This window comes from Nuphar pumila, chromosome 2 (assembly GCF_984573655.1).
Source record: "Nuphar pumila chromosome 2, dmNupPumi1.hap1.1, whole genome shotgun sequence".
Taxonomy (NCBI): Eukaryota; Viridiplantae; Streptophyta; class Magnoliopsida; order Nymphaeales; family Nymphaeaceae; genus Nuphar; species Nuphar pumila.
This window is the reverse complement of record NC_143250.1, coordinates 124,764,863-124,791,190: the sequence shown is the minus strand read 5'-3', so window position 1 is coordinate 124,791,190 and position 26,328 is coordinate 124,764,863. Positions and strand designations below refer to the sequence as shown.

At 38.6% G+C, this 26,328-nt stretch overlaps 1 protein-coding gene across 5 annotated transcripts in view; it reads left to right on the top strand.

The window, feature by feature from the left end:
• Positions 1 to 2,863: 2,863 nt before the first annotated feature.
• The window catches only part of LOC149847009 (protein LNK1-like), a 46,458-nt gene continuing 22,993 nt past the window's right edge, over positions 2,864 to 26,328 (top strand). The window contains exons 1-8 of one of the 5 annotated variants that reach the window (XM_089996746.1): positions 2,922 to 3,359; positions 3,472 to 3,540; positions 3,653 to 3,733; positions 21,596 to 22,185; positions 22,335 to 22,501; positions 22,611 to 22,699; positions 23,257 to 23,976; positions 24,136 to 24,308. In XM_089996746.1, coding sequence (XP_089852872.1) covers positions 3,704 to 3,733; positions 21,596 to 22,185; positions 22,335 to 22,501; positions 22,611 to 22,699; positions 23,257 to 23,976; positions 24,136 to 24,308 — 1,769 coding nt within the window. In that variant the 5' untranslated portion in view covers positions 2,922 to 3,359; positions 3,472 to 3,540; positions 3,653 to 3,703. Of the gene's footprint in view, positions 3,541 to 3,652; positions 3,734 to 21,595; positions 22,186 to 22,334; positions 22,502 to 22,610; positions 22,769 to 23,256; positions 23,977 to 24,135; positions 24,309 to 26,328 lie in introns of all 5 variants that reach the window. The other 4 variants (XM_089996743.1, XM_089996744.1, XM_089996745.1 and 1 more) reach the window with 4 other exon arrangements.

Below are 26,328 nucleotides of genomic sequence, written 5' to 3'. Positions count from 1 at the left end.
TCCAACTTAGCTGCTCTGATAATATGACATCTTAATGATGAGTCCCACAACTGAATGGAGCTTCGAACTTGGATATGGAGCAACATCAAATGGATTCACTTAAGGTAATTGATGCAATGGGCTTGAATTTGGTCTAGCAACACATAGATCCATTTTGAGATTTTGAGACAGAGGATGCAAACTGGGTTCCTCCATAGTTGGGTTTGTATCAATAACCATATTATACACATATTGATATTGTCCTCAATATATTTACTTTTAGAGTTATTTGCTCATGTATGAATTAGTTGTATGATAACTGTGTTATTATAATAAATTTGAACTAGATATCTTGGAATATCTAATTTCAAATAATTTAAGAAGTGATTTATCTTAACACCAAATGTAGTAACCATGTTACATGTTATATATTTAGCTTCCTGAGTATGTTGTGCCACACACACTTGTTTTTTGCATGGCAATGCAATTGCCCCACCTCTTAAAATAAAGATATAAACAGAGGTGGATTTTGCTTCATCGAACCAAAAAACTTTAGTCTATATGCTTGATAGCATATCTTAAGTTTTCTTGTTTCCTTTAGTTACCAAAATATATTTTTCACTGCTTTTTGATGAGAAAGGCCAGAATTGCTCTAGTCTCTACTTACTAGACTCACTGCAAAACTTAAATCTGGTCTAGTATATACATTAGACTTCCAATTACTTGTGTACAAGGAACATTTAATTTCTTTTGCGCATCTTTTGTTCTGTCATTTTTGCTTAATCATAAACTTTTAATTACAGAAGTTGACTTTGTTTTGGTAATATCCATTCTAATTTTTCTTAGAATGCAGTCAAAATATTTTTCTTGATTTAGGTTCAACAATTTCAATTTTGGATTTTAATACCTAAGATATATGATGTTTAACCCATATCCTTAATCTCAAATAAAAAATTTGAACAAGATTTAATTTCATTTATCAGTTCTATGACATTTCTTGCAATTAATATATCATCAACAATGATGGATACAATTATAAATTTACTCACTTTTCTTGACATATACAAAGTGGTCTAAATTATTTGTTTCATAACCCAATTTAGTTATGGTAGACTTATACAAAGATTTATTCTACTTGTATATTTTATTTTCTTGATTTTTAATTGCAAAATCATTTGTTTGTTGCATATATATATATATATGATTTCTTTCGGTTCACCATTTAAGAAGGTTATTGCCTCAAAGAGACTTTGACCTACCATTTAACGCTAATAAATTTTTTTTGTTGGTTGTTTGCTTGACTGTGCACTTGAAAGTTGATCACATGGCACAATCGATCTCGATTTGATGTCTGCCTACCGACAAAATAGTAATACTATTAGAGATCACACACGGGCACACAAATGCTTGGGGTCTAATACCACTATAAGACTTGAACTACACATGGAAACAAACAAAACCGAGTTGAAGGGCTACATAGTTATGCAATAAATCACTACGGACAAAGTTTTTGATTCACAACCTCTTGCCTTTCATATTTCATTAGTATGCTGAAATCATGAAATTATGTAAATGTTTCATGTATGTAAACATGGCCTCAAGGGTCCTTTTTGTAACACTTCAAGGGGGTTTGGATTGGGACATGTCCAATGGAAAAGTGTGTTTCTTTTGAACTCAAAGGGTTGCATCCCTTGGATTCAAAGAGAGTATCTAACTATGTATTAACATATATTATTATCTTATATTTAATTTTATTTCATGTTATATATTAAACTTAGTTGCATAGCCTCCACATATTTTTGAGAGATGTAACTGTTGGAGGTGGTTCTCCCCCAACGGTTACCTTGTAGCCACATTTTCTAAGAAGATTTTGCTTCCAATGGCAAAAAAATAAAAAAAAAAACAGAAATTCTCTTTGCAAAAAAAAAAGCTGATAAAATTTATACCTTTGTTTTTACTGGTTGAAGAAGCTCTCTAACCCTCCTGGAGAGGTTATGGTGTAATTAACCCAAAGAGGAAAGGGGGTGGTAATGGAAAGAAGAACGTGGTTACTGGGTTGGGTGAATAAGAGTTCGATGCGTTGATGGGTTAGGCGGCTTCAATGGAGGGGAAGCAGGTGGGACTTTGCAGAGGGAGGGTAGAAGGGATCAGTGTTGTCAATATTGGCCGATACATATCGTATCGTTAGAAAATCAATACTGATACAGACTTATTTTTTTTTAAAAAAATACAAAAACAGCTTAAAATTAATTTTTTAATATTTTTTTAATGCTTTAACACGTGTCACATTCTGATTGACATGTAATATTTCAAAACGATTCACTTGAGAATCAGTATGGAGGGGCGATTTACCTGAATCGTTGGGCAAACGATACAGGTCCGATTCCGATACTGACAACATTGGAAGGGAGACAGAAAGCCTTGGGCAGGGCGTCAGGGCCTGCGTCGGTTCGTGGAATCACCAAAGCCCATCTCTAAGGGTGCGTTTCGAATTTGGGCATTGAGGAAACCCAAGTTTTGACAAAACATCGCTGCCAAACGGCGGAGTGCATCGTGGATTCCGTAAAGCGATGCCCATGCACTCCGTCGCAGTGCTCCCAAACGCAGTCTTATTAACCAGGGATAAATGGCATCAGAGGCGCCCGTACGCTAACACGCTAAGGGCGCTTACCACCTAATCCCTCCGCAGTCTACATGGTGCGCAGTCTCACAAGCACGCTGGCTCTTTCTCGGCCAGCGCAAACCCACGTGGCAACAATCTGATGGCACGATGAAAGATGGCAGCCAATGGGAAAAGAGCGAGGGATCGTATCTCCCTGCTCCGCTCTTGTCCACAAGCTTCGCCTCCCCTCTTCGATCCTCCGACACGTGTCGTTACCTCCCTCAACGCCATTCCCCCGCTCCCACCATCTTTCTCTCTCTCTAACCCTGCTCTCTTTCTTCCTGAAGGAACCGACAAAAGGAGTGAAGTTTGAGGACCTGGAGAGTTCGAATTTCCGAGTTTTTTCCTGCTCTCTGAATTTCTTTGGCATTGAAACTTATTCATATTTATTCGAATTTACTTGGTAAAAATCAGTTTTGGCTTTCCTGACCCTCTATTTTTCTTTGGCCCCAGTATTTTTTCTGTGAAACCCCTTCAGCTTTCGCCCTCTATCGTTAGGGTTTCTGTTTCTTACATCTTCCTTTCAGTCTTAGTTCTTCGTTCTTCTTCTTTCTGAGGTGTGCAAAAGAGAGGTGCTTTTGATCTTTCTCCCATTTCTAGTTTTTTTTTTTTACTTTTTTCTTGTTTTGGGCGGAGAGGTTTTGGCCCTACGACAGAGGAGCGACACGATGATTCTGGACTACGGCTAGGGTTTTCTGTGAGTTCTCGTGCTGTGAAGGTTATGGTTGTTGATTCTGAGTGCTGTTTTCGCTCTTGGGATTTTTGATTGGGACTTGTACAAGGGGATCTTCGTTTGTGGCCTGACTTGGGTTCCCTGGTTGGCGGAGTAGGTTTGAGGGGTTTGGAGGCTGAGAGTCGTCTTTGCTTGTGATATCGCGGTGGATCGATGGTTGTCAAAGGTACTCATCTGTGTTTTCGGTTCTTTTACGGCGAAGATTGTGGTGCGGTTTTCATTTTCTTCTGAAGGTTTATAGTTGCGGCTTTCTGTTTTATTTTCTTTCTAAATTGTAGGTTGTTGGGATCGGCGATTGGTAGCTGGATGAGGGATTTGTTACTCCAATAATGCTAGGATCTGAGTGGAGCACTTACGAGGTAGCTTTGCTTAATTTCTAAAGGTTTCAACTTTTCGTAGTAATGCTTCCAAGTTTTGGATGAGAAGTGGCTCCTTAAGCGTTGTACTCCTTCAGCTTGCTATCCTGCATCTTTTTATGGTCTAGAGATGTTTTTCTTTCTTTGTTCTTCCTTTACCATTAATTCGATGCCTTTGGTTACTGATTTGAAAAATCCCTATGTTATAGTCTACCTAAGATGGAAACATACTACATGAAAGCTCAATTGTAGCAGTTGATGGTGAAGGGAAATAGTACATCTTATCAATAATCAATTAGCATATAAACCCAATACGAACCTCACCATGACCCAAAGCATGCATTTTATTGATGAAAAATAGGACTACAATGAATGGTTATTGTTGACAACCTTAACACATAGCTACTACCTCTCATACTTACGTAACAAAAGGAGCAAGGTTGCTATCGAGAACAGACTTTCTTGATACATGGTTTTTTCAAGAACGAGAAAAGAAGTGTGTATGCCTTATTATGTTATTTTCCTAAAACAAGTTGGGGAGTAGAATGATGTGTTAGGTAAACCTTTGCTTAGAGAACTTCACATACCACGTGTGAATGTTGGGTGTGGTATTGGCCTGATATTCATATTTGGCATTAGACCATGCAAGAATTGCAAGCTAGTTTTTCTGTTGCCCCCCATGTAAATCTTCAGTTAAGTCTGATCTTTGGTATAAACCTATTCTAGTAAAAAATGCAAAAGAAGACATTGTAGAGAAGATGGAAGTGAAAGGAGAGAAGAAGATGTGATAAGAAAGAAAAAAGAGAGATTAGGTACTAAAGCCTCTTTACATCCAAGAGACTAGTTTACCCCCAATATAAAACAGTATACAAAAGTCCAAAGATCAACCAGCCACCATCTATATGGGATGCCTATCACCCTGTCTATGACTCTGAGGACACATGGTAACTACTCAAAGTTGACTTAAGAAATGTTCTTAGTCCTTATAATCTTGGATCATCATGTTAACATGCAAAGATCCTGCCTATTTCAGGCCTTGAAAGACATAATAATAGAGAGAAAATGTTACTATGCAGTTAAGATTTTTGGTAATGGTGCTAACATATCAAATATTTACGAGGATTTAGGAGTATGTAGAACAACTTTTTGTGGAAACACAGAGCAAGTAAAGTTTCTTTTCCAAGAATTGAAGATAGTGATCCATCTGCAATAGGTAAGTTCTTATTCGGCTCAGGAGGACTAAAAGGGACCTCATACCAACCGTATGATCAATGTAACGACTCTAACTCATACAAAAAAAAGTGCAGATTTTTTTTTAAACCATTGCGAAAATCTTTCCAGAGACCCGGGGCCTTTATAGTTCCAACCACAAGGGATCTTACATTTATTATCCATACCATAACATGCCATCATTTATTATTCCATAAAGAATAGAGTCAATACAACAAATGCAGAGTTATCAGAGTGCATAATAATTAAATGAAAAGAAAAGAGCCACGTTGTCCATAGAATCTGTCAAGCAGCCATGTCGTCTCCTCGTAGCTCATCTCCTAAGCAAGTCACTTTACTGATCCTATGAGGCTGCAAAAAACATAAAAGTAGGGGTGTCAGAAATCCAAGGAATTCTGTGTACGAATCCCTCTAGTGAAACAAATAAGCATAAAAAATACAGATAAAATTCATGTCATAATTTAGAGGAACATTACTAGAATAATTTTCATAATTTCATTTAAGCAGTAAAGATATTCAGCATGCAACAGGGTGCAATATCATAATATCAATTGTGCTTCATAAGTAAATAAAGTAAGTAAATGTGCATGATTTAATGCATAACAAGAAAAGTGCATGATGTCACTGTATATGCATGCATAATTTATCATCTTTAACAAGTTCTCTGATTCTATGCATGCCCCTATTAGAATTCATACAATTTAAGTTACTTTTTTTATTACCGTTTCCCGCGAATACACCAAACGGGTAAAATTTTTTGAAGTTAAGTAGGATTTCGAAGGTAACTTAACACATAAGTTGTATTTTATTACTGGATTCCAAACTTAGCCCTCGACCGAATCACCTTCGGAACATTATACCTCCACATATAATGTCGGGACACTAAGGACCTCCACATCCAATAGTGTCACTTTCTTGGTATACCAAAACAACAACTGTGTCTACACACCACCCTCAGGTAAAGTGACAGACTCTCCCTAAAACCATGACTAGGAGAAAGAACCTCAATATCGGGTTCAGGGGTAATCAATAATGCACACGGAGTTTTTGTATCCTCGTGGTTCTTCAAAACTGAAACTCTAAGAGTCTCGTTCTAACTACGGGATATCTCAGAACGTATATTGCACTGTTCTTTTATTTTTATTTATTTATTAATACTCAATTCTTTAATTTATAATTCAGCATGCAAAATAAATATACAAGCTCGCATATCCCCATGCGAGGACCATCACGGGACCACTGCCTGCAGAAAAGCATAGAACACAGTGAAACAATATTAATGTGATTTCTGCGGTACATTAAACAAGAAAAGCAGAAGCAAACTAAAGCTCAAGGCCTACGATGACTCATTTGGATCATCGATGCATTATCTGCAAAAATCATAACAGCATGCAATATCTGAAATAAAATACATGTTTTCCAGTACCAATTCATAAATGCCAACTTAGCAATGTGCGTGAAATCGCAATGATCATCATATGCATATTCATGATTTCACACATTCATATTAAGTGTATGCTTTCATTCATTACACATAATCATGTCAATTGCATACTTTCATTGAGTACACATATTCACATCAATGCATGTTTCTTTGAGTGGACATATTCATGTCAATGGATGTTTTCTTTGAGTGTGCATTTTTCCATTTATTAATCACACATGTGAACATCTATTCAGCTACATGCATGTGTACCCATATTAATTCAGGTAGACACCTGTACATGAGACAACTATACAATATTTCTTTGTTTAAACATAACATAATGTGCCCTAAATACATATACAACTGTTGCTCATGTGTATACCCGGCCAAATGGATGCATGAGGAACCTCATTCTTTTGAATGTACCAGTCCAATTCAATTCAAGTGCAAACATCTGGAAAATTTCATAAGTGAACACTTATGTAAAAAGAAATATTTTTTTTGCTGCCCAGTTGAGCCACCCGGCTGGGCTCCAACAGTATGACAGGCTTGGCCAGCTGAATGGGTTGAGCTGGGCCTGCGGCCTATCAAGGTGTGGCCATACCTGGTCACGCCTGTTGGCCTGCTGCCCAGGCCTGCTGCGATATTTTCTTTTCTTTTTGATAAATACACTGTACCCAGCCGACTGGGTCGGCTGGGGTTCTGCTCCAGCCCAGCCGGCTGGGCCTGGTAGTCACTACACAGGCCCAGCCGGGCTTGTGGACATGCTGCCACAGCCTAACCACGACCTGACAGCCAGCCGAGCACCACTCGGATGGGCTGCCAGTCGGCAGAGACCATAGAAACTTATTTATTTTAATGTTTCAACAGGTGTGTGCATGTGTCATCTCATGCACAAGTGGTTCATAATCACCTACTTCAAAAGAGTACACATAAGTAGATTTTCATTTGCCCATGCTTTCAGGTTCCTGAACAGATTACTAAACCAATAATCATAAATTCAGAATATTTCCTTAAACCCATGCAACACATTATCATTTAAGCATGAATGACCATGGGATCTCATAACTTAATAATACATGTATGTAAAGAATGCAAGACAACAACCGAATCCTAAGGACAACATGCATACATATTCAGATTTACGAATATATGCAAACAACATTGATTCAACATCTTTTTATATGTATCTAAGTTAACCTATAACATGATCCATCCATGGAAAATCGATTTCCATCAAGAATAAGCTTTAAACGAATTTATATACGTTACTTAAAAATTCTGTTTTAGCACAGAAATAGACATGTACAGAATTTTAATTGAACACGAGTGAAAAGAACCCTCAACGCGCCTATGGAAGAGGATCCATGAATCCTCTTCCATGTATTTAAGGGTAACCATCCATATTTCCTCATATTACATGGATTTTCAGCAAAATATTGCATGAAAATTTCACCCATATTCAATACCTCACTCGATTCAAGAGAGGAGACCCGCACCTTTTCGTAAATCGAAGAGAACAAGAAAAATAATTGGTGGAAAGCACCGGACAATCGAAGAAGGAACCACCTTCTTCTTCCTCTTCCCCTCTCTTTTCCTCTCCTTGCTCCTTTCTCTCTATACTTGACGTTTTTTTTTCTAGGCCTTGAGGCCTATTTATAGGCATAGGGGGTTGACGCCCCCCCTCTCTCTAGCCCCTTCTAAAATGGGCTGAAGAGAGAGCCTTCACCTTACATGACTCTCTTTTCAAGTTTCCGAAATTTTCAAAATTCCTCAAATGTTGACTTTTCCCAAATTTTGTGTTTTTAAAAGTCTTTCTTAAAGCTACTAAAGCATGGACAAGGCTCTATAAAGAGTCCTAAACACTCTAGAAATTAAACCTCGGAATTAAATAAAAATTAATATTTAATTAATTATTTATTTTTATTTATTAATGAACAAATACCAAGAAGCTTCCAAAAGTTATTTTATTGAACTAATACCCTTCTCAAGTGATTTTACATGGGTGTAAGGGCTCTGCTTAGAGTCCTAAACCAAAACTTAAATCAAATTTCGAAATTTAAATTAATTAATTAATTATTGATTGTTTATAAATTAATAAATATCTAGAAATTTCTGATGGTTATTTTAATAACATAAAAGACGTCCTAACACTAACTAACCCAATTTTAAAGCTATCTAGTGAATTTAATGTTATAAAATCGTTGGGCATGGATTTGGATCTGGATCCAGATCCAAGATTCAAATCCATTTTCAAAAATTCAAATGGGTTTTGGACTGGACCAAACTCAAATTAATATGGGTCTTGGACAGAGTCCATATCCATATTAATTCGGATCAAAACTATCGGATCCAGTCTGATCCAAGTCTGGATCAAACCCGACAAACTGCTTCTTTTTGGAAAAAACACGATTTTTGGGCCAACCAGAACTCGAATTTAGAAAAGTAAAATATTGTTGCGCTCAAAATTCTGAGACGCATCCAACGACATATTACACGAATATCAATTTTCAAATTTTGCCTAAAAATAACCTAAATTTCACTTGAATTTTGCTTGAATTTAAAGGTTGAAAATAAAACTCTTTTTACGCTTCGATTGGTTTGCCTCGACCTTGCTGATGAGACATGGGCTAAGCTCAAACTCACAAGCATCGGCCTTATGTCGAGGTTCATACGATTTTTCTCCTAGACTTAGCTAAATTTTCAACAAAATCATAAAATGACTAAGTATGAAAATACACGACATTACATCCATACCCCCTTAAAAAAATTTCGTCCACGAAATTAGAACATACCGAATAAGTGTGGGTAGTGTTGATGCATGTCCGCCTTAGGCTCCCAAGTGCACTCATCCAGTCTTTGATGCTGCCAGCGCACTTTCATGAACAAAATCGTCTTATTCCGCAACGTCTTCTCCTGACGATCCACAATCTCAACTGGCCTTTTCTCTATCGTCAAGTCAGGCTGGACCTCGATCGCCTCATAATGAATCACATGTGAGGGGTCAGGTACATACTTTCTCAACATCGAGACATGAAACACCTCGTGGATCTGCGAAAACTGAGGAAGTGCTACTCAGTATGCGGTCTCTCCAATCCTCTCAAGGATTTCAAAGAGTCCCATGTACCGAGGATTCAACTTCCTCTTCTTCCCAAACTGGACGACACTCTTCGTAGGAGAAATCCGTACGAATACGTGATCGCCTACGTCGAAACTGAGCTCTCTACACCGCCGATCGGCATAGCTCTTCTGCCTGCTTTGCACTGCAACCAATCTCTGCCGGATCAAACGCACCTGGTCCACATAATGGTGGATGATCTTTGGAGATTCCACTGCTCGCACTTCAACCTCATCCCAACATATGGGGGATCTATATGGTCGGCCATACAGAGCTTCGTACGGGGCCATACCGAAACTGACATGAAAATTGTTGTTGTACGAGAACTCTGCAAGCTTCACATGCTTGTCCCAATCACCTGCCCAATCTAAAGCACACACTCTCAACATGTTCTCGAGCGTCTGGATCGTACTCTCCGTCTGCCCATCCGTCTGAGGATGGAAGGCTGTGTTGAACTTCAACGTAGTGCCTAAGACTTTCTGCAACTGACATCAGAATCGAGACGTGAAACATGGATCTCGATCTGACACTATCGAACGCGACACTCCGTGAAGTCTAATAATCTTATCTATATAGAGATCGACCAAACTCTCCAAGCTCTGACTGATATTGATCGGAAGAAAGTGGTCACTCTTCGTCAAACGATCCATTGTCACCCAAATGGCATCGTGCTGTTGTTGGGTCTTGGGCAACCCTACGATGAAATCTATCAAGATATCGTCTCACTTCCACTCTGGAATCTCAAGTGGCTGCAGAAGTCCACCAGGTCTCTGGTACTCGATCTTCACCTGCTGACGGGTGAGGCACCGGGACACGAACTCATCGACATCCCGTTTCATTTCGTTCTACCAATAAGTTCACTGAAGATCTTTGAACATTTTGGTGGAACCCGAGTGAACGAAATATCTAGACATGTGGGCCTCACTCGTCAGCTCCTCTCACAATGCCTTCAGGACCCACCATCTATCTCCGAACATGATGCTCCCGTCCTCCTTGCGACGAAACTGTGCCTCTGGCTTCTGGGCACTCACGCATAACTTCTCAAAATCCGGATCGGTTGCCTAAAGTTCCTCGATCTGATCTATGATCTCTGGTCGTGCCTGCATCTCAACATAAAGGATGCATCCAGAGTCATCAGCAGAAGACTGCCATCTGACGAACTCCTTGACCAGCTCTCAACTGCGTCCAATCAGGCTAGCTGTTATGACCGATGCCTTTCTACTAAGCGCATCTGCCACCATATTCGCCTTACCAGGATGGTAAGCGATGGAGAAGTCGTAGTTCTTCAGGAACTCCAACCACCTACGCTGCCTCAAATTCAAATCACGTTGAGTGAATATGTACTTGAGGCTCTTGTGATCGGACATGACCTCAAACTGCTTTCCATAAAGGTAGTGGCGCCAGATCTTCAACGCGAAGACCACTACTGCTAACTCCAAGTCATGCATGAGTTTATTCTTCTCGTGCACCTTTAGCTGCCAAGAAGCACACACAATGACCTTTTCGTGCTGCATAGGACACAACTTAGTCCGGTCCCCGAAGCATCATTATACACAACGAAACCATTCATCTCAGAAGGCAACGTCAAAACCGCTGTTGTGGTCAACCTCTTCTTCAGCTCCTGAAAGCTATCATCGCATCGAGGTGACCACTTGAACTTCACTCTTTTTTGTAATAGTCGAGTCATCTGGGCAACTATACGCGAGAAGTCCTGGATGATTTAATGGTAGTAGCCTGCCAATCTCAAGAAACTCTTGATGTCAGTTCGGTTGCCCCCAAGACAACACGACCTCCACCTTGGCTGGATCGACCTCCACGCCCCTCTCGGATATCACGTAGCCGAGAAACATCACCCTATCAATCCAGAACTCGCACTTTGAGAACTTAGCATAGAGCTGATGTTCTCTCAGTGTCTGCAATACGATCCGTAGATGCTCTCGGTGCTCTTTTATGCTCTCAGAGTAGATAAGAATGTCATCAATGAACACGATGACAAAAGAATCCAGCCACAAACTAAAAACCCGATTCAGCAGGTCCATAAACGCTGCAGGGGCCTTGGTGAGTCCAAAAGACATCACCAGAAACTCATAATGCTCGTATCTGGACCTGAATGTGGTCTTCGGAATATCCTCTGTCCTGATCCTCAGTTGATGGTACCCAGAACGAAGATCGATCTTCGAGAACACCTTTGCCTTCCTCAGCTGATTGAACAAATCATCGATCATAGGCAAGGGGTACTTGTTATTCACCGTCACTTTGTTTAACATGCGGTAATCAATACAAAGCCGCATCGAACCATCCTTCTTCTTGACAAAGAGGACCAGTGCACCCTAGGGAGATACACTTGGCCTGATGAAACCTTTATCAAGAAGCTTCTGCAATTGCTTCTTCAGCCCCACTAACTCTGTAGGTGTCATGCGATACGGAGCTTGAGAAACAGGTGCCGTACCAGGCACTAACTCGATCGAGAATTCAATCTCTCGATGCGGTGGCAATCTCGGCAAGTCCTCGAGAAAGACATCCGAAAACTCACGAACGTCTAATTGCTCCAAGGGTGTCGCCTGACTGTTCTACACAGACACACTAGCCAAGAACACCATATAACCCTGCTTATGGTATTTGGAGATCTTCAAGGCTAAGACGATCTTCATCTCGCTCACCGGTCTCGTCGAATGGAATAACAACACAGACAAATCGGGACGCTCCAATATAACTTTCTTGCCCCGACACTCTAGGGTAGCATTATGTCTAGTCAACCAGTCTATACCCAGAATGATATCATAAAATGTCATATCTAGTATGACAAAGTCGGCAGACAACTCATGCCCTTCGATAACAATGCAAACTGTCGGAAAATACTTCCTGCAGGAAGAGGATGCACCCATAGGTGACATCACGTCAAGAGCCTTATCAAGGCTAAAAGGAATCAATTCGAGCAATTTTGCAAACGAAGTAGAAATAAAACAGTGGGTCGCACCCGAATCAAACATCACACGTGCAAAGTGATCTACGACCTATGTCACACGGACTCGGCTAGGGAGGTGCCGCACCCGAGTCGACACGCCCCGACACGGGTGCGGCTTCGGACTCGGCCTGGACTCGGTCAACGAGTCGAGGCCGAGTCCGTCCACATTTTGGACTCGGTCAACTTTGACCGAGTCCAAAAATGTCTATTGAAAAAACTAAAAAAATGATTTTTTTATATAAAAAGAGACAGTGCACAGTGTTGTGCACTATGCACAGTGCACAATGTTGTGCCAGTGCACAGTGCCTGTGCCTGTGCACAGTGCCTGTGCACAGTGCGCACAGTGCGCACAGTGCTGTGACTGTGCACTTTTTAAATAAAATAAAATAAAATAATATCTTTTAATATATATATATATATATATATATATATATATATATATATAGCCGAGTCCGCGTGTCCAAAAATTTTAAAATTGCGCCGCACCCGTGTCGCACCCGCACCTGCACCCGCACCCATGTGACATAGTCGACGACTAGTAAGATACTTTCGATCAGGTTAGTCTGATCGCTCTGAGTGGCTGCTGTAGCCGTGTAGACTCGCCTGTTGGTCCTGCGCTGACCTTGTTGCTGTTGTTGTTGCGGTGGTTGCTACTATGGCTATCCTCCCTAAGCCGCTGGCTTGTTCGGACAATATAGAGCAATATGCCCAGGCTGCTGGCACTAGTAGCGGACCCTCTTGAACAACGGACAAAAGCCCAGAGGATGACTTTTGTTGCACTTGTGACATACTGACTGGGCCTTTCCCTGCTGCCGCTGCTGAGGTCGACCCTGCTGTGTGCCCTGCTGACGCCCCTCTCGGGTCCGCTGCCTCTTGCCACCCTGCGCCTTCCCGCTTGCAGGTGGGATCTTCCTCGTTCCGCTCGAAGAACCATCTCCGTTGCTGCCTTCTTTCTAAAATGCATTTCTGGACCTCTCACAGTCCTCCGTTAGGACTATAGCAGACTCAATCGCGTCAGCCAATATAGTAGGCCGACTCATCAACACTCAGGTCTGCAGCCCGTCTTTCAGCCCGCGCTTGAACTTGGCTACCCTTGCTTTCTCACCAGCGAACAAGTTCGGACAGTACCGCTTCAAGATCCTAAATTTGGTGTCATACTCCACCAAACTCATGCTAAGGAATCGCTGCTGCATCTACTCCCGAGTGTAGGAAGGGAAGTAGGTGTCCAGGAACTCCTCCCTAAACACCTCCTAGGGAACCACGTCCAAATCAACATACTTTGCCCTTTCCAGGGTGTCCCACCACTTCTTGGCATCACCCTTCAGACGGTACGTGCCTAAAGGGTTCTTCCTGTCCTCGAGGATAGGTAGAACGTTGAACGCCCGCTCAGTCTCCTCGACCCAGCTCTCAGCTACCTCCGAGTTGGCCTTCTCTGAAAAGGTTGGCAGGTCTAACTTCAGGAACCTCTCGAAGGAAACACTACATGTGTTCGGAACACTCTCGGCGGGGTGGATACAAGTAGCTCCTTGTGCCACCTACGCCGTCACTATCTCTGTCAGCGTGTGCAGGGCATTCATCATGAACTCCCTCTCCTCCTGCCAATCCACGGGAGCCTCGAAAGATGAATAAGCACGAATGCGTTGATAAATCTAAAACATGAAAATTTGAAAAATTATACCTCGATCGATCCTACCCTCTTAGGATTGATTTCAGACAAATACATTCATATAGTCACACCAAAAGAGAATTTAAACTATGAATGCAATCAATCATAAGAAATTCACATACTTTAAATAAAAATATCAAATAGCCTTACTAGTGAAAGAAACTGTTCTAGAGGACGAGGCACGACTTGCTGACACTTCAGGACATGGCCCACTTACTACAATTTAAAACTTAATGCTAAAAGCTGATAAATGTGTAAGATTTTGTGATTGCTGTAATACCAAACCTGTAATGATCCCAACTCATACAAAAAAATGTTGTTTTTTTTAAAACCATTACGGAAATCTTTCTAGAGACCTGAATAACCAAACAAACCACAAGAAATCTTACATTTATCATCCATACCATAACAAGCCATCATTTACTATTTCAGAAAGAATAGAGTCAATACGACAAATGAAGAGTTATCAAAGTGCATAATAATTAAATGAAAAGAAAAGAGCCATGTTTTCTATAGAATCTATCAAGCAGCCGTGTCGTCCCTTCGTAGATCCTCTCTTGAGCAAGTCACTTCACTGATCTCTTGAGGCTGCGAAAAACACAAAAGTAAGAGTGTCAGAAATTCAAGAAATTTTGTGTACGAATCCCTCTAGTGAAACAAATAAGCATAAAAAATACAGATAAAATTCATGCCATAATTTAGAAAAATATTATTAGAACAACTTTCATAATTTCATTTAAGCAGTAAAGATATTCTGCATACAACATGGTGCGATATCATAATATCAATTGTGCATAATCTAATGCATAACAGGAAAAAATGCATGATGTCAGTGCATATGCATGAATAATTTATTATCTTTAACAAGTTCTCTGATTATATGCATGCCCCTATTAGAATGCACACAATTTAAGTTTCTTTTTTTATTATCGTTGCTTGCGAATACACCAAACGAGTAAAATTTTTAGAGGTTAAGTAGGGTTCTCAGGGTAACTTAGCACACAAAGTTGTATTTTATTACTGAGTTTCAAACTTGTCCCTCGACCGAATCACTTTCAGAACATTAGACCTGCACATCTAATGTCGGGACACTAAGGACCTTCACATCTAATAGTGTCACTTTCTTGATATACCAAAACAGCAACTGTGTCTACACACCATCCCCAGGTAAAGTTGCAGATTCTCCATAAAACCGTAGCTAGGAGAAAAAACCTCAATATCAGGTTCAAGGGTAATCAATAATGCACACAGAGTTTTTGTATTCTCGTGGTTTCCCAAAATAAAAACTCTAAGAGTCCATTCTAACGACAGGATATCTCAGAACATATATTATACTGTTCTTTTATTTTTATTTGTTTATTAATAACAAATTCTTTAATTTGTAATTCAGTATGCAAAATTAATACACAAGTTTGCATATCCCCATGTGAGGACAATCATGGGACCATTGCCCGAAGAAAAGCATAGAACAATGCAATATAGTGAAACAATATTAATGTGATTTTTGCGGTGCATTAAATAAGAAAAGCATGAGCAAACCAAAGCTTAAGGCCCACCAAGCCTACGATGACTCATTTGGATCATCGATGCATTATCCACAAAAATCATAACAACATGCAATATCTGAAATAAAACACATGTTCTCCAATACCCATTCATAAATGCCAACTTAGCAATGTGCGTGAAACCACAATGATCGTCATATGCATGTTTATGATTTCACACATTCATATTAAATATATGCTTCCATTCATTAGACATAATCATGTCAATTGCATACTTTCATTGAGTATACATGTTCCCGACAATGCATGTTTCTTTGAGTGTATATATTCATGTCAATGCATGTTTTCTTTGAGTGTCATGTTTTCATTTATTAATGACACATGTGAACATCCATGCAGCTACATACATGTATACCCACGTTAATTCAGGTAGGCACCTGTACATGAGACAACTATGTAATATTTCTTTGTTTAAACATAACATAACGTGCCCTAAATACATGTACGCTCATGTGTATACCCAACCAAATGCATGTATGGGGAACCTCATTCTTTTGAATGTACCAGTCCATTTCAATTCAAGTGCAAACATCTGGAAAATTTCATAAGTGAACACTTATGTAAAAGAAATATTCTTTTTTGCTGCCCAGCCGCCACTAGGCTGGGCTCCAAGAGTATGACAGGCCAGGCCAGCTGAATGGGTTCAGCTGGGCCTGCGGCCTATCAAGGTGTGGCCGTACCTGGTCACGCCTGGCCAGCTGAGCTGCACTCGGCTGGCCTGCTGCGATATTTTATTTTATTTTTGAGAAATACACTGTACCCAGCCGACTGGCTCGACTGGGGTTCTGCTCCAGCCCAGCCGGCTCAGTCCGCTGGGCCTGGCAGTCACTACACAGGCCCAGCCGGGCCTGTGGACATGCTGACAGTCGGCCCGAACCATAGAAACTTATTTCTTTTAATGTTTCAACAGGTGTGTGCATGTGTCAGCTCATGCACAAGTGGTTCATAATTACCTACTTCAAAAGAGTAGTACACAAGTAGATTTTCATTTGCCCATGCTTTCACCTACTAAACCAATAATCATAAAATTCAGAATATTTCTTTAAACCCATGCAACACATTCTCATTTAAGCATGAATGACCATGGGATCTCATAGCTTAATAATACATGTATGTAAAGAGTGTGAGACAACAACCGAATCGTAAGGACAACATGCATACATATTCAGATTTACGAATGTATGCAAACAACATTGATTCAACATCTTTTTATATGTATCTAAGTTAACCTTTAACGTGATCCATCCATGGAAAATCGATTTCCATCAAGAATAAGCTTTAAACAAATTTATATACGTTACTTAAAAATTCTGACATGTACAAAATTTTAATTGAACACGAGTGAAAAAAACCCTCAACGCGCCCATGGAAGAGGATCCATGAATCCGCTTCCATGTATTTAAAGGTAACCATCCATATTTCCTCGCATTACATGGATTTTCAACAAAATATTGCATGAAAATCTCACCTATATTCAATACCTCACTCGATTCAAGAGAGGAGACCCATACCTTTTCATAAATTGAAGAGAACAAGAAAAATAAATGGTGGAAAGCACCAGACGATCGAAGAAGGAACCACCTTCTTCCTCTTCCCCTCTCTTTTCCTCTCCTTGCTCCTTTCTCTCTTTCTCTCTCTCTCCTTTCTCTCTACACTTTACATTTTTTTTCTAGGCCTTGAGGCCTATTTATAGGCATAGGGGGTGACGCCCTTCCCTCTCTCCAGCCCCTTCTAAAATGGGCTGGAGAGAGAGCCTTCACCTTACGTGACTCTCTTTCCAAGTTTCCGAAATTTTCAAAATTCCTCAAATGTTGACTTTTCTCAATTGAACGTATTTAAAAGTCTTTCTTAAAGCTACTAAAGCATGGACAAGGCTCTATAAAGAGTCCTAAACACTCTAGAAAATTAAACCTCGGAGTTAAATAAAAAATATTAATTAATTAATTAATTATTTTTCCTTTATTAATGAATATAAATACCAAGAATCTTCCAAAAGTTATTTTATTGAACTAGGACCCTTCTCAAGTGATTTTACATGGGTTTAAAGGCTCTCTTAGATTCCTAAACCAAAACTTAAATCAAATTTCAAAATTTAAATTAATTAATTTGTTAATTAATTAATTATTGATTGTTTATAAATTAATAAATATCTAGAAATTTTCGATTGTTATTTTAATAACATAAAAGACTTCCTAACACTAAATAACCTCAATTTAAAGCTATCTAGTCAATTTAAAGTTATAAAATCGTTGAGCATGGATTTAGATTTGGATCTGGATCCCGATCTAAGATCCAAATCCATTTCCAAAAATCCAAATGGGTTTTGGACTGTACCAAACCCGAATTAATATGGGTCTTGGATAGAGTCCAGATCCATATTAATTCGGATCAAAACTATCAGATCCAGTCCGATCCAAGTTCGAATCCAACCCGACAAATTGCTCTTTTTTAGGAAAAATGTGATTTTCGGGCCAACCGAAACTCGAATTCAGATAAATAAAATATCGTTGTGGTCAAAATTCCGAGACGCATCCAACGGCATATTACACGAATATCAGATTCTGAATTTCACCAAAAAATAACCCGAATTTTACTCGAATTTCGCTTGAATTTAAAGGTCGAAAATAAAACTCTTTCTTACGCTTCGATTGGCTCACCTCGACCTTGCTGATGAGACCTGAGCTAAGCCCAAAATCACAAGCATCAGCCCTATGTCGAGGTTTAAACGATTTTTCTCCCAGACTTAGCCAAATTTTCGACAAAATCATAAAATAACTAAGTACGAAATTACGCGACATTACAATAAACAACATTTGAATCAATTATACGAGTGCTCAATCGTGGCTTGGGCATACCTAACTAGCAGAGGTGTATGAAGATGCTCCAGATGAAGGATACTGGTACAAATCCCATTGTTTCGAGTGTGTACCCATAGTCACAAATATCGGTATCGACTATATCTTGGCGAGGCTATTTCTTGCGATATTATAGGTTTGGTGATAGATCTCAGGAAAATCTTGAGAAAATCTTGAGGCTTAAAAAAACAAAAAATATATAAAAATAACAAAAATAAGTAAGAAAATATAATGTTTAAATATATATATATATATAAAATAAAAGAAATAAGTAAAATATTCAAAATAAAGAAGATAAGCACATCTAAGATGTAGAAAATAAATAAAAACAATAGCAATAATTGATAATGTCATGATATTATCCCGAGAATATCACAATATTCTTGTGATAATATTGTGGTATTATCAAATTAGTGATATGTATTATACGATATGGTATGATACATATCATAATTGTTGCCTAACTCGATACGATACACACTTGTATCGTGATATGAGTGTGTATCGTAACTATATCATATGATACAACCTTGTATTATACTATATCATACGATACATGATGTATCTTATGATATGTGTCTGACACACTTTAAAAGGGCTGAAACTCGACTTTTTTAGTTTTGGGTTTTAAAAACCTCCTTAGAGCCGATTCTCTCATTTGTGTAGAGGCCTTTAGAGGAGAACCCACACACCCTTAGAGGCGTGACAATGATTTGAGGGCTGATTTGTGCAAGGGAGAGGGTTTTTGCAGATTTCTCACGGAAGGGTGCATTTCCATCATTTTTTCACTAAAGGGAGTGGGCTAAGGTAACAAATCTGTATTCTTTTCTTCCCATTGAATTTTTGGGGGGAAGATGACGTCAAATGATCCAGCATGACAATGGGGCACTTAAGTAGTGAGTGAAAACCGATTGAAAATCGAGTGCAACTATTGTCATTATATTATTTCAAGGTTGTAAATATTGTATCGTAATCCGTATCAGTCGGGCCCAAAGTAAGATACGTATCGTATCATAAAAAATCATAAATTTCACTAAAAATTTCTTTAAAAATCTAAAAAAACAAAAGAAATTATATAATACAAGAACACAATTTATTTATGTAATAAGATTAACTAAACATATATATGTTCTTAAACGTTAAACAACTACACATTTGGTTATGCAGCCACACATCTAATCACCACAAATACAATTGGTTAAGACAAATACATAAAAAATAATGAAAGAAAAATACATATATTCTTTAAAAACAGTATATACACATAATGTGTGTGTGTGTGTATATATATATATATATATATATATATATATATATATATATATATATATATATATATATATAAAATCTTCCCTTCAAACTTACAGTGTAAGAACCAAAAGTTTGTTAGGGATAAAGAAAAATGAGGCAAAAGCTACACTTTAGTAAAGAAATCTACAAGCCCGTATTCTAAAGACACATAGGGCAACTCTGCGAAGGCTACACTTTAAATATTTCTCTTTGGCATAGTGATAGTCCATCTGTATGTGCTTTGTGTGCTCATAGTGTTAAGAATAAGAATACATGTATCATGTTATGGACCATTGGATCTAGATCAGTTTTGATTCATATGAGTCCCTTATGGGATGTGTTGTGCATATGGCCCATTGAGGGCAGTTGTGTAATTGTTCATGTGTTTAACATAAATATTTAGTCTCTGTTCCTAAGAGAGTTGCTAGACGTCTTTGGCCCTAATCTTCTTCCTTTTCCTTAGCTCTTCCTCTTCTTTCTCAGAAGATTCATTCTTGCAGGGCACGTACTTTGAGATGGCAGATTTTAACATAGTATTAGAGTACCTTAAGAGGTAAGTTCGATTAGATCAAGGCTGCATTTTCCTCTATTTTAAATCCCTTGCAATCTCTTATTTCTCTCTTTATCGACCTTTTCTTCTGTCTCAAGTTTTCCCTATTTTATTTTTATTTAAAATATAGTGCCATCTACCTTCTTATTTTATTTATTCCTTTAGTTTGTTCTCTGTTTATCTTCCTTAAATGCATATTTTCTAGTTGATTCTGATATGACCTTGCTGCAGTCGTTGTTCTTGAAGTTTTTCTCTCTATTTTCTTATTTGAAGTCTAAAAAAAAGACAACATATTAGTGTTGTTGTTAAGGCTGCCATTAAAAAAAAGTACACTTGTAACTGATGTTTCAACAAAAAAATAAAAATTATTTGATGTTTCTAAAAAACTAACATTATTCATTATTTGACAGCATTTTTTGATCGATGTCACCTCTTCTTCCTATCTTTATTTTACTTCGATAACTTTGGGAGCAAGAAACTGCTATTTATACGAGAAGGAAGCGTAATGTATGAGTATGCATCTTGTGTGAAGTTCTTGTTGCTTTGTAAGTGTGAGGCAATTTCCTTGATGTCTCACTGCTTAGATAACATTAATTTGGTTGATGTTGACCTGTTGCAATTGCTTACCTATTGCTTATCTATAATATGATATTCCATGAACCTTTGCTTTTGTTGATGTCCAGAAATTGTGGAAGGTAAAGGAGGTGCCATTGTGCAGTAGTAAGACTACCTCCCATTTTATGGTTATGTATAATGTTTTACAATGAAATGGCTGGCGAAATGTTTTCGTCACAAGTCACAACCCTAGCTTAGTTTTAAGTTGCACAATATCTGTCCCGGTTTCTTCATTTTGTGAATCATTGTGAAATGTTTCATGCATTGTCTTTTAGTTACTAAATTTCTGTTCATTTTTTTTTCAATATGGGAAAACTTATGTTATTGGAGGCTGTCATGTTATCGCTTTGCTGGGATTGATAAAACTATTGTTGATTCTTGTGTGTGTGTGTGTGTGTGATTGCTGGAGGAATGGACTTTCACATGGCATGCCATGATTATTCTCTATATCTGTTTTTCTTTTCCATTATGTCTATTGGTTGTACTCATGCATAAGTGTTTAGATAAGCACTTTGTGCATAATCGTTAAAATTGTGTTCAAGGTATTGATAGAGCTAATTATTATTTTTTATTTTACTATTCCAGCTTGAAGATATTGTCTGGGATGAATTTGGTAAGAGCGATGACCATATAGTGCCTCATCCTGGCTCTGGGCAAGAGAATGCGTGTGCTGTTCATGTAGATTGTACTAAGAAACCTTGTCCTGAGCTAGCGAGCTCCACTGAAAGAGGTGCAGATGGCACTATATCTGGAAATGACAATGCTTTTGATGCAGAAAATGGAGGTACGCTGTATTTGGGCACCAAAAAAAAACCACCTTCTCCAGCAGCTCAGAGTGCTCATTGGCCTGAAAATGTACTTACTGGTCCATACAGCACAGAGTGTGCTGACAAGGTGGAAGTGTTAGTTGAAGGAGAAAATAAGATGTCTGACTATGAGGATAAGACAGTTGATGATACTTTGATTTCTGAGTTCTCTGATGGTGATCCTATTCTGAGTAATAGGAATTCTGTGAACTATGGTGACCTGTGTCGCTTCTCACTTAGTGATATCTCTCCAACAGAGACTGATCTTGAATTATTTGGAAGTGAGCTTGAGGACAAAGAGACTGCTAATTTCCTAGGTTATGGATGGCCGAATATTGGGAATTTCGATGATGTGGATAAAATGTTCAGGTAAATTCATTTCTAAACTTTTCATGGGTTGTGTTTTAGTTGAGTATCAAGTTTTATTTATGAATGATTACCCTCCTGGTATGTTGAATTTTTAGATAGGAAGTGTTTCCTGGGTGGTACCATTTCTTGTGACTCGTATCATTTTGCAGAAATTGTGATGCAACATTTGGTCAACAGACTGCAGATAATGCAGATGACCAGGCCTGGGCTTCATCTTCTTCTCTTGGAACTGATGACACTGATGCTAAATCAGTCTTCAGGTCATCAGATTTGGACAGATTTCCATTCAAGAATGTAAAAAAGCAGGAAGATGCTGGTGGGGAAACAATTCTTTGTGATTGTGCTCTTGTTATCAACTGAAATGAGAAATACTGTACTGCAAAATACCAGTTGTCTTTTTCACTTGCCTTTGATTTGTGTTGCAGATGATCTGGCTCAACCAAATTGCGCTTTGTGTGGAGAAAAGTTGGATGGAAAATTAGAAAAGGTGGATAAGTCTACACACAGAGAAAAGGTTGAAAGGATTTTAGCTGAAACATGTCCATTTGTATTGTCTTTCTTCCATAGGAATGTGGACTTGGATGTATGAACCTTCTTTTCTTATTCCTTACAAAATTTACTTAAGCTTGTTAAACATGTCTGCGTGCTTTTCAAGTATAGTAGTATAACTATTGATACATTCTGCATCCTTTTCAGATTACCTTAGAGGCACATGTCACCAAATGTAGGCCATTTTGGCTTGTGATTGTATACTGTTTGAGTGGATTGGACTTAGAGGTTCCCTTTTCTATTTGTGATTCTCGTAGGCTTGATAAGGCTGATAAGTTCTTTAGATTTGTTTTCTTGTGTTTAATAATACATAGCCTCATATTGCATTATGGTAATCGTGGATGAGAGATGGCATAAATTCTTCCATCTGTAAATTGGCCATGGTTAAGGTTAGCTGATGCTTTTGGTGGCAGATCTATACTGAGCAGATGATTTCTATGATAATCTCTCATAATCTCTTTCTCTCTCTCTCTCAATTAGTTAAAGTATATCAAATATCATTATTTATTATTGTTGTGCCAGGTTGATGCACAAAGAACATTATCAAAGTGTCAAAACCAATTGGAAGGGAAGAGACAAGGTGTATCTTTGAAACATGCTGGAGCAGATTCTTCGTTTGTTAATGATCCCACGAAAGAAAACCTTACACCTTCAAGTTCTGCACCCGTGATGTCTCAAGTATATGCTTCTCCAGTCAAAGCACAAGAAATGCAACCGTGGAGATCTGATTCCTTTAGGTATATGGACACAGATTTACAGTACATTCACCTAGGCTATGGTTATAGCTCACATCAAGCTCCAGTCGTGCCAGGCTTGCCATATATTAAACCTGAAGGCCACAGTCACGTGTCACTTTCTTACATATCTAATGATGCTTCACATCATAGAAAAATACATAGATCTGGAGATCCTTTACCAAAGCCTTCGGGCATGACACCAGAAGAAAAAATTGAAAAATTGAGGAGGCGCCAGAAGATGCGTGCAGCTTTATCTGTGATGCAACAACAGCAGGGGTTTGCTTGTCAAACTGCAATTACTGATCAAACTCCTGTTCGAAGAAAGCCAAAGGAAGTTCATGATGAAGTTCGAGATCATACTAAAGTAGAAACTCGTAGCATGGAAAATTCTGCAGTTGAAATTGATTCAGCTACGCAGGAAAGCTCCTGTATGAGCTCAATGCTATCAGATGAAACCTCACTTGAAGAGGCTTGCTTGTCTCAGCTTCAGGATGTAGTCACCCAGGTTAAACCATCGAAATCTGTCTCGTCTGAATCAGAATTTTTTCTATTTATCATTTTTTTACTTTCATATTTTTGCCAAGGGCAGACTGTCTTTGATATGCAGCTTGTCCATGTATTTCAAGTGGAACCATCTAAGCAATTTTTTTTTTCTGAATTTCAGTTGAATAATAAAACAAAGCTATCCATCCGAGATAGTTTGTATCGTTTAGCCAGGAGTGCAATGCAAAGGCATAATGTTGGTGATTCAAGCAGTTGTAGCAAAAGTGGTCGAGACGAAAATGAGAGCCTCAGCATGGATGGACCTGCTGCTCAAGAAAAGTTGCAGTCTGACAGGTTTAACCCTGAAACAGTTTTCACCTTTGTTTGTCATGTGATGGTGCAAATAAGAGAGATTTCCAAGTTTCTAAATGTATGCATTGGTAGAAAAAAAAGTATATATATAATGCTGAAACAACTTAGCAAACTTTATTCTTTTATTATTTTCTGACCCCTTGGATGTGATCTGCATCGCCTTTTTAGTAGGAACTGGCTTTTGAATCACCGGCATCTGGCCCATGTACAAGTTTTTCTGGTGATGCAAGAAATCAACAGCTATAAAAGCACTGTTTTTTCCCGACTCAAAAAAAGAATCTTCTTTGGAAAAAACATGATCCAAGGGCTGATTCCCACTAAATCGATCATGTTGATCACATCTATGGGGTGAGATTGAGTCAAAACAACTTGGATCATGATATTTCAGCAAGATTTTAGGTAAAAGACAATACGCAAACGAGCACAAATAATATAGAAAAGATGTGCACGAAGGCACTCTCACAACACTTGAACAAAGTACGCAAAAGCGTAAAAAGTAATAAACATGCACAATGACATGTATTTTATAGAAAGAACCAAATGCTTGAGACTCTCAAGCTTAGGGAAAACAAGGGGGAAACACCCCTATTTATACAAGAAAGAGGAGGTGCAAGGGGGCTCCCAAAGGAGTCGTTGGGAAGCCCCCAACGGTCACATTTGTGACCGTTGGGCCCCCCCAACGACTCTATTGGGGGACCCCCAATGCGCCTTTTATGAAAAAGCAAAAAATAAAAAGAATAAAAAAATACAAAAATAAAAAGAAAGAAAAATACAGCATATTCCAAATGGAATATGTGCAAGAGGGGAAATTACAATAATACCCTTATCGGGTAACAATAAAATATATATATAAATATATATATTTATATATAGAGATACATATACATATATATATATTATATGTATATGTATCTCTATTTATATAAATATATATATTTATATTTACATCAACGATTTTGGGAGATACATTTTAACACCTCCCCTCAAACTTACGGTGTGATGACCGCAAGTTTGCCAAGGAGGAAATGAAATCTGGGCGAACATAGAGCTTTGGTGAAGAAGTCAGCAAGCTGATACTCAGACGTTACGTATGGCAGGTCAATAACCTTCTTCAAGTATTCTTCTCTGACATAATGGCAGTCCATCTCTATATGCTTTGTTCGCTCGTGAAAGGTGTGATTCTTGGCAATATAAATTGCACTTTTATTGTCACAGCACAACTTTGTTGGTTCTCTGATAAACACTCCCATATCTTCCAAAAGACTTCGAATCCATACAATTTCCATGGTGGTAGACGCCATGGCTCTATATTCGGCTTCAGTGGATGACAGGGAGACCTTCTGTTGCTTTTTTACATCGCCATGAGATCAAGGACTCACCTAAGAAAACACAGAAACCAGTGGTGGAGTGACGGTTACTAGGGTCACCTCCCCAATCTGAGTCAGTATAAGCAAGCAATTTCAATTCAGAGGAAGAGGATAGGAATACTCCCTTATTTACCGTTCCCTTCAAATATCTGATGATGCGAAGCACAACACTCATATGAACGGTTGTAGGAGCATGCTGAAACTGACTGGCGATGTGTATAACATGTGACAAATCGGGTCGAGTAATGCTAAGATACATTAAAGAACCTACCAACTGCCTGTAAGGAGTAGGATCGGTTAGAGGAACAACGTCGTCAATCTTCATTTTTGCTCCAACAACTTCAGGAGTTTCGCATATTTTGACATCAGAAATACCTGACCTGTCAATAATCTCGCAGGCAAGTTTGGACTGAGATAGAAAATAACCACGTTGCGAATATGCAACCTCAATTCCAAGAAAATATGTCAGAAAACCTAAGTCTGACATCTCAAATTTTGAAGTCAAGACGGACTTAATACCCTTGACTCCTTGAACATCATCACCTGTAATTAACATGTCATCAACGTAGAGTAACAAAATTACAATCCCTGCATTAGATTTTCTAGTAAACAAAGTAGTGTCAGTATAACATGAG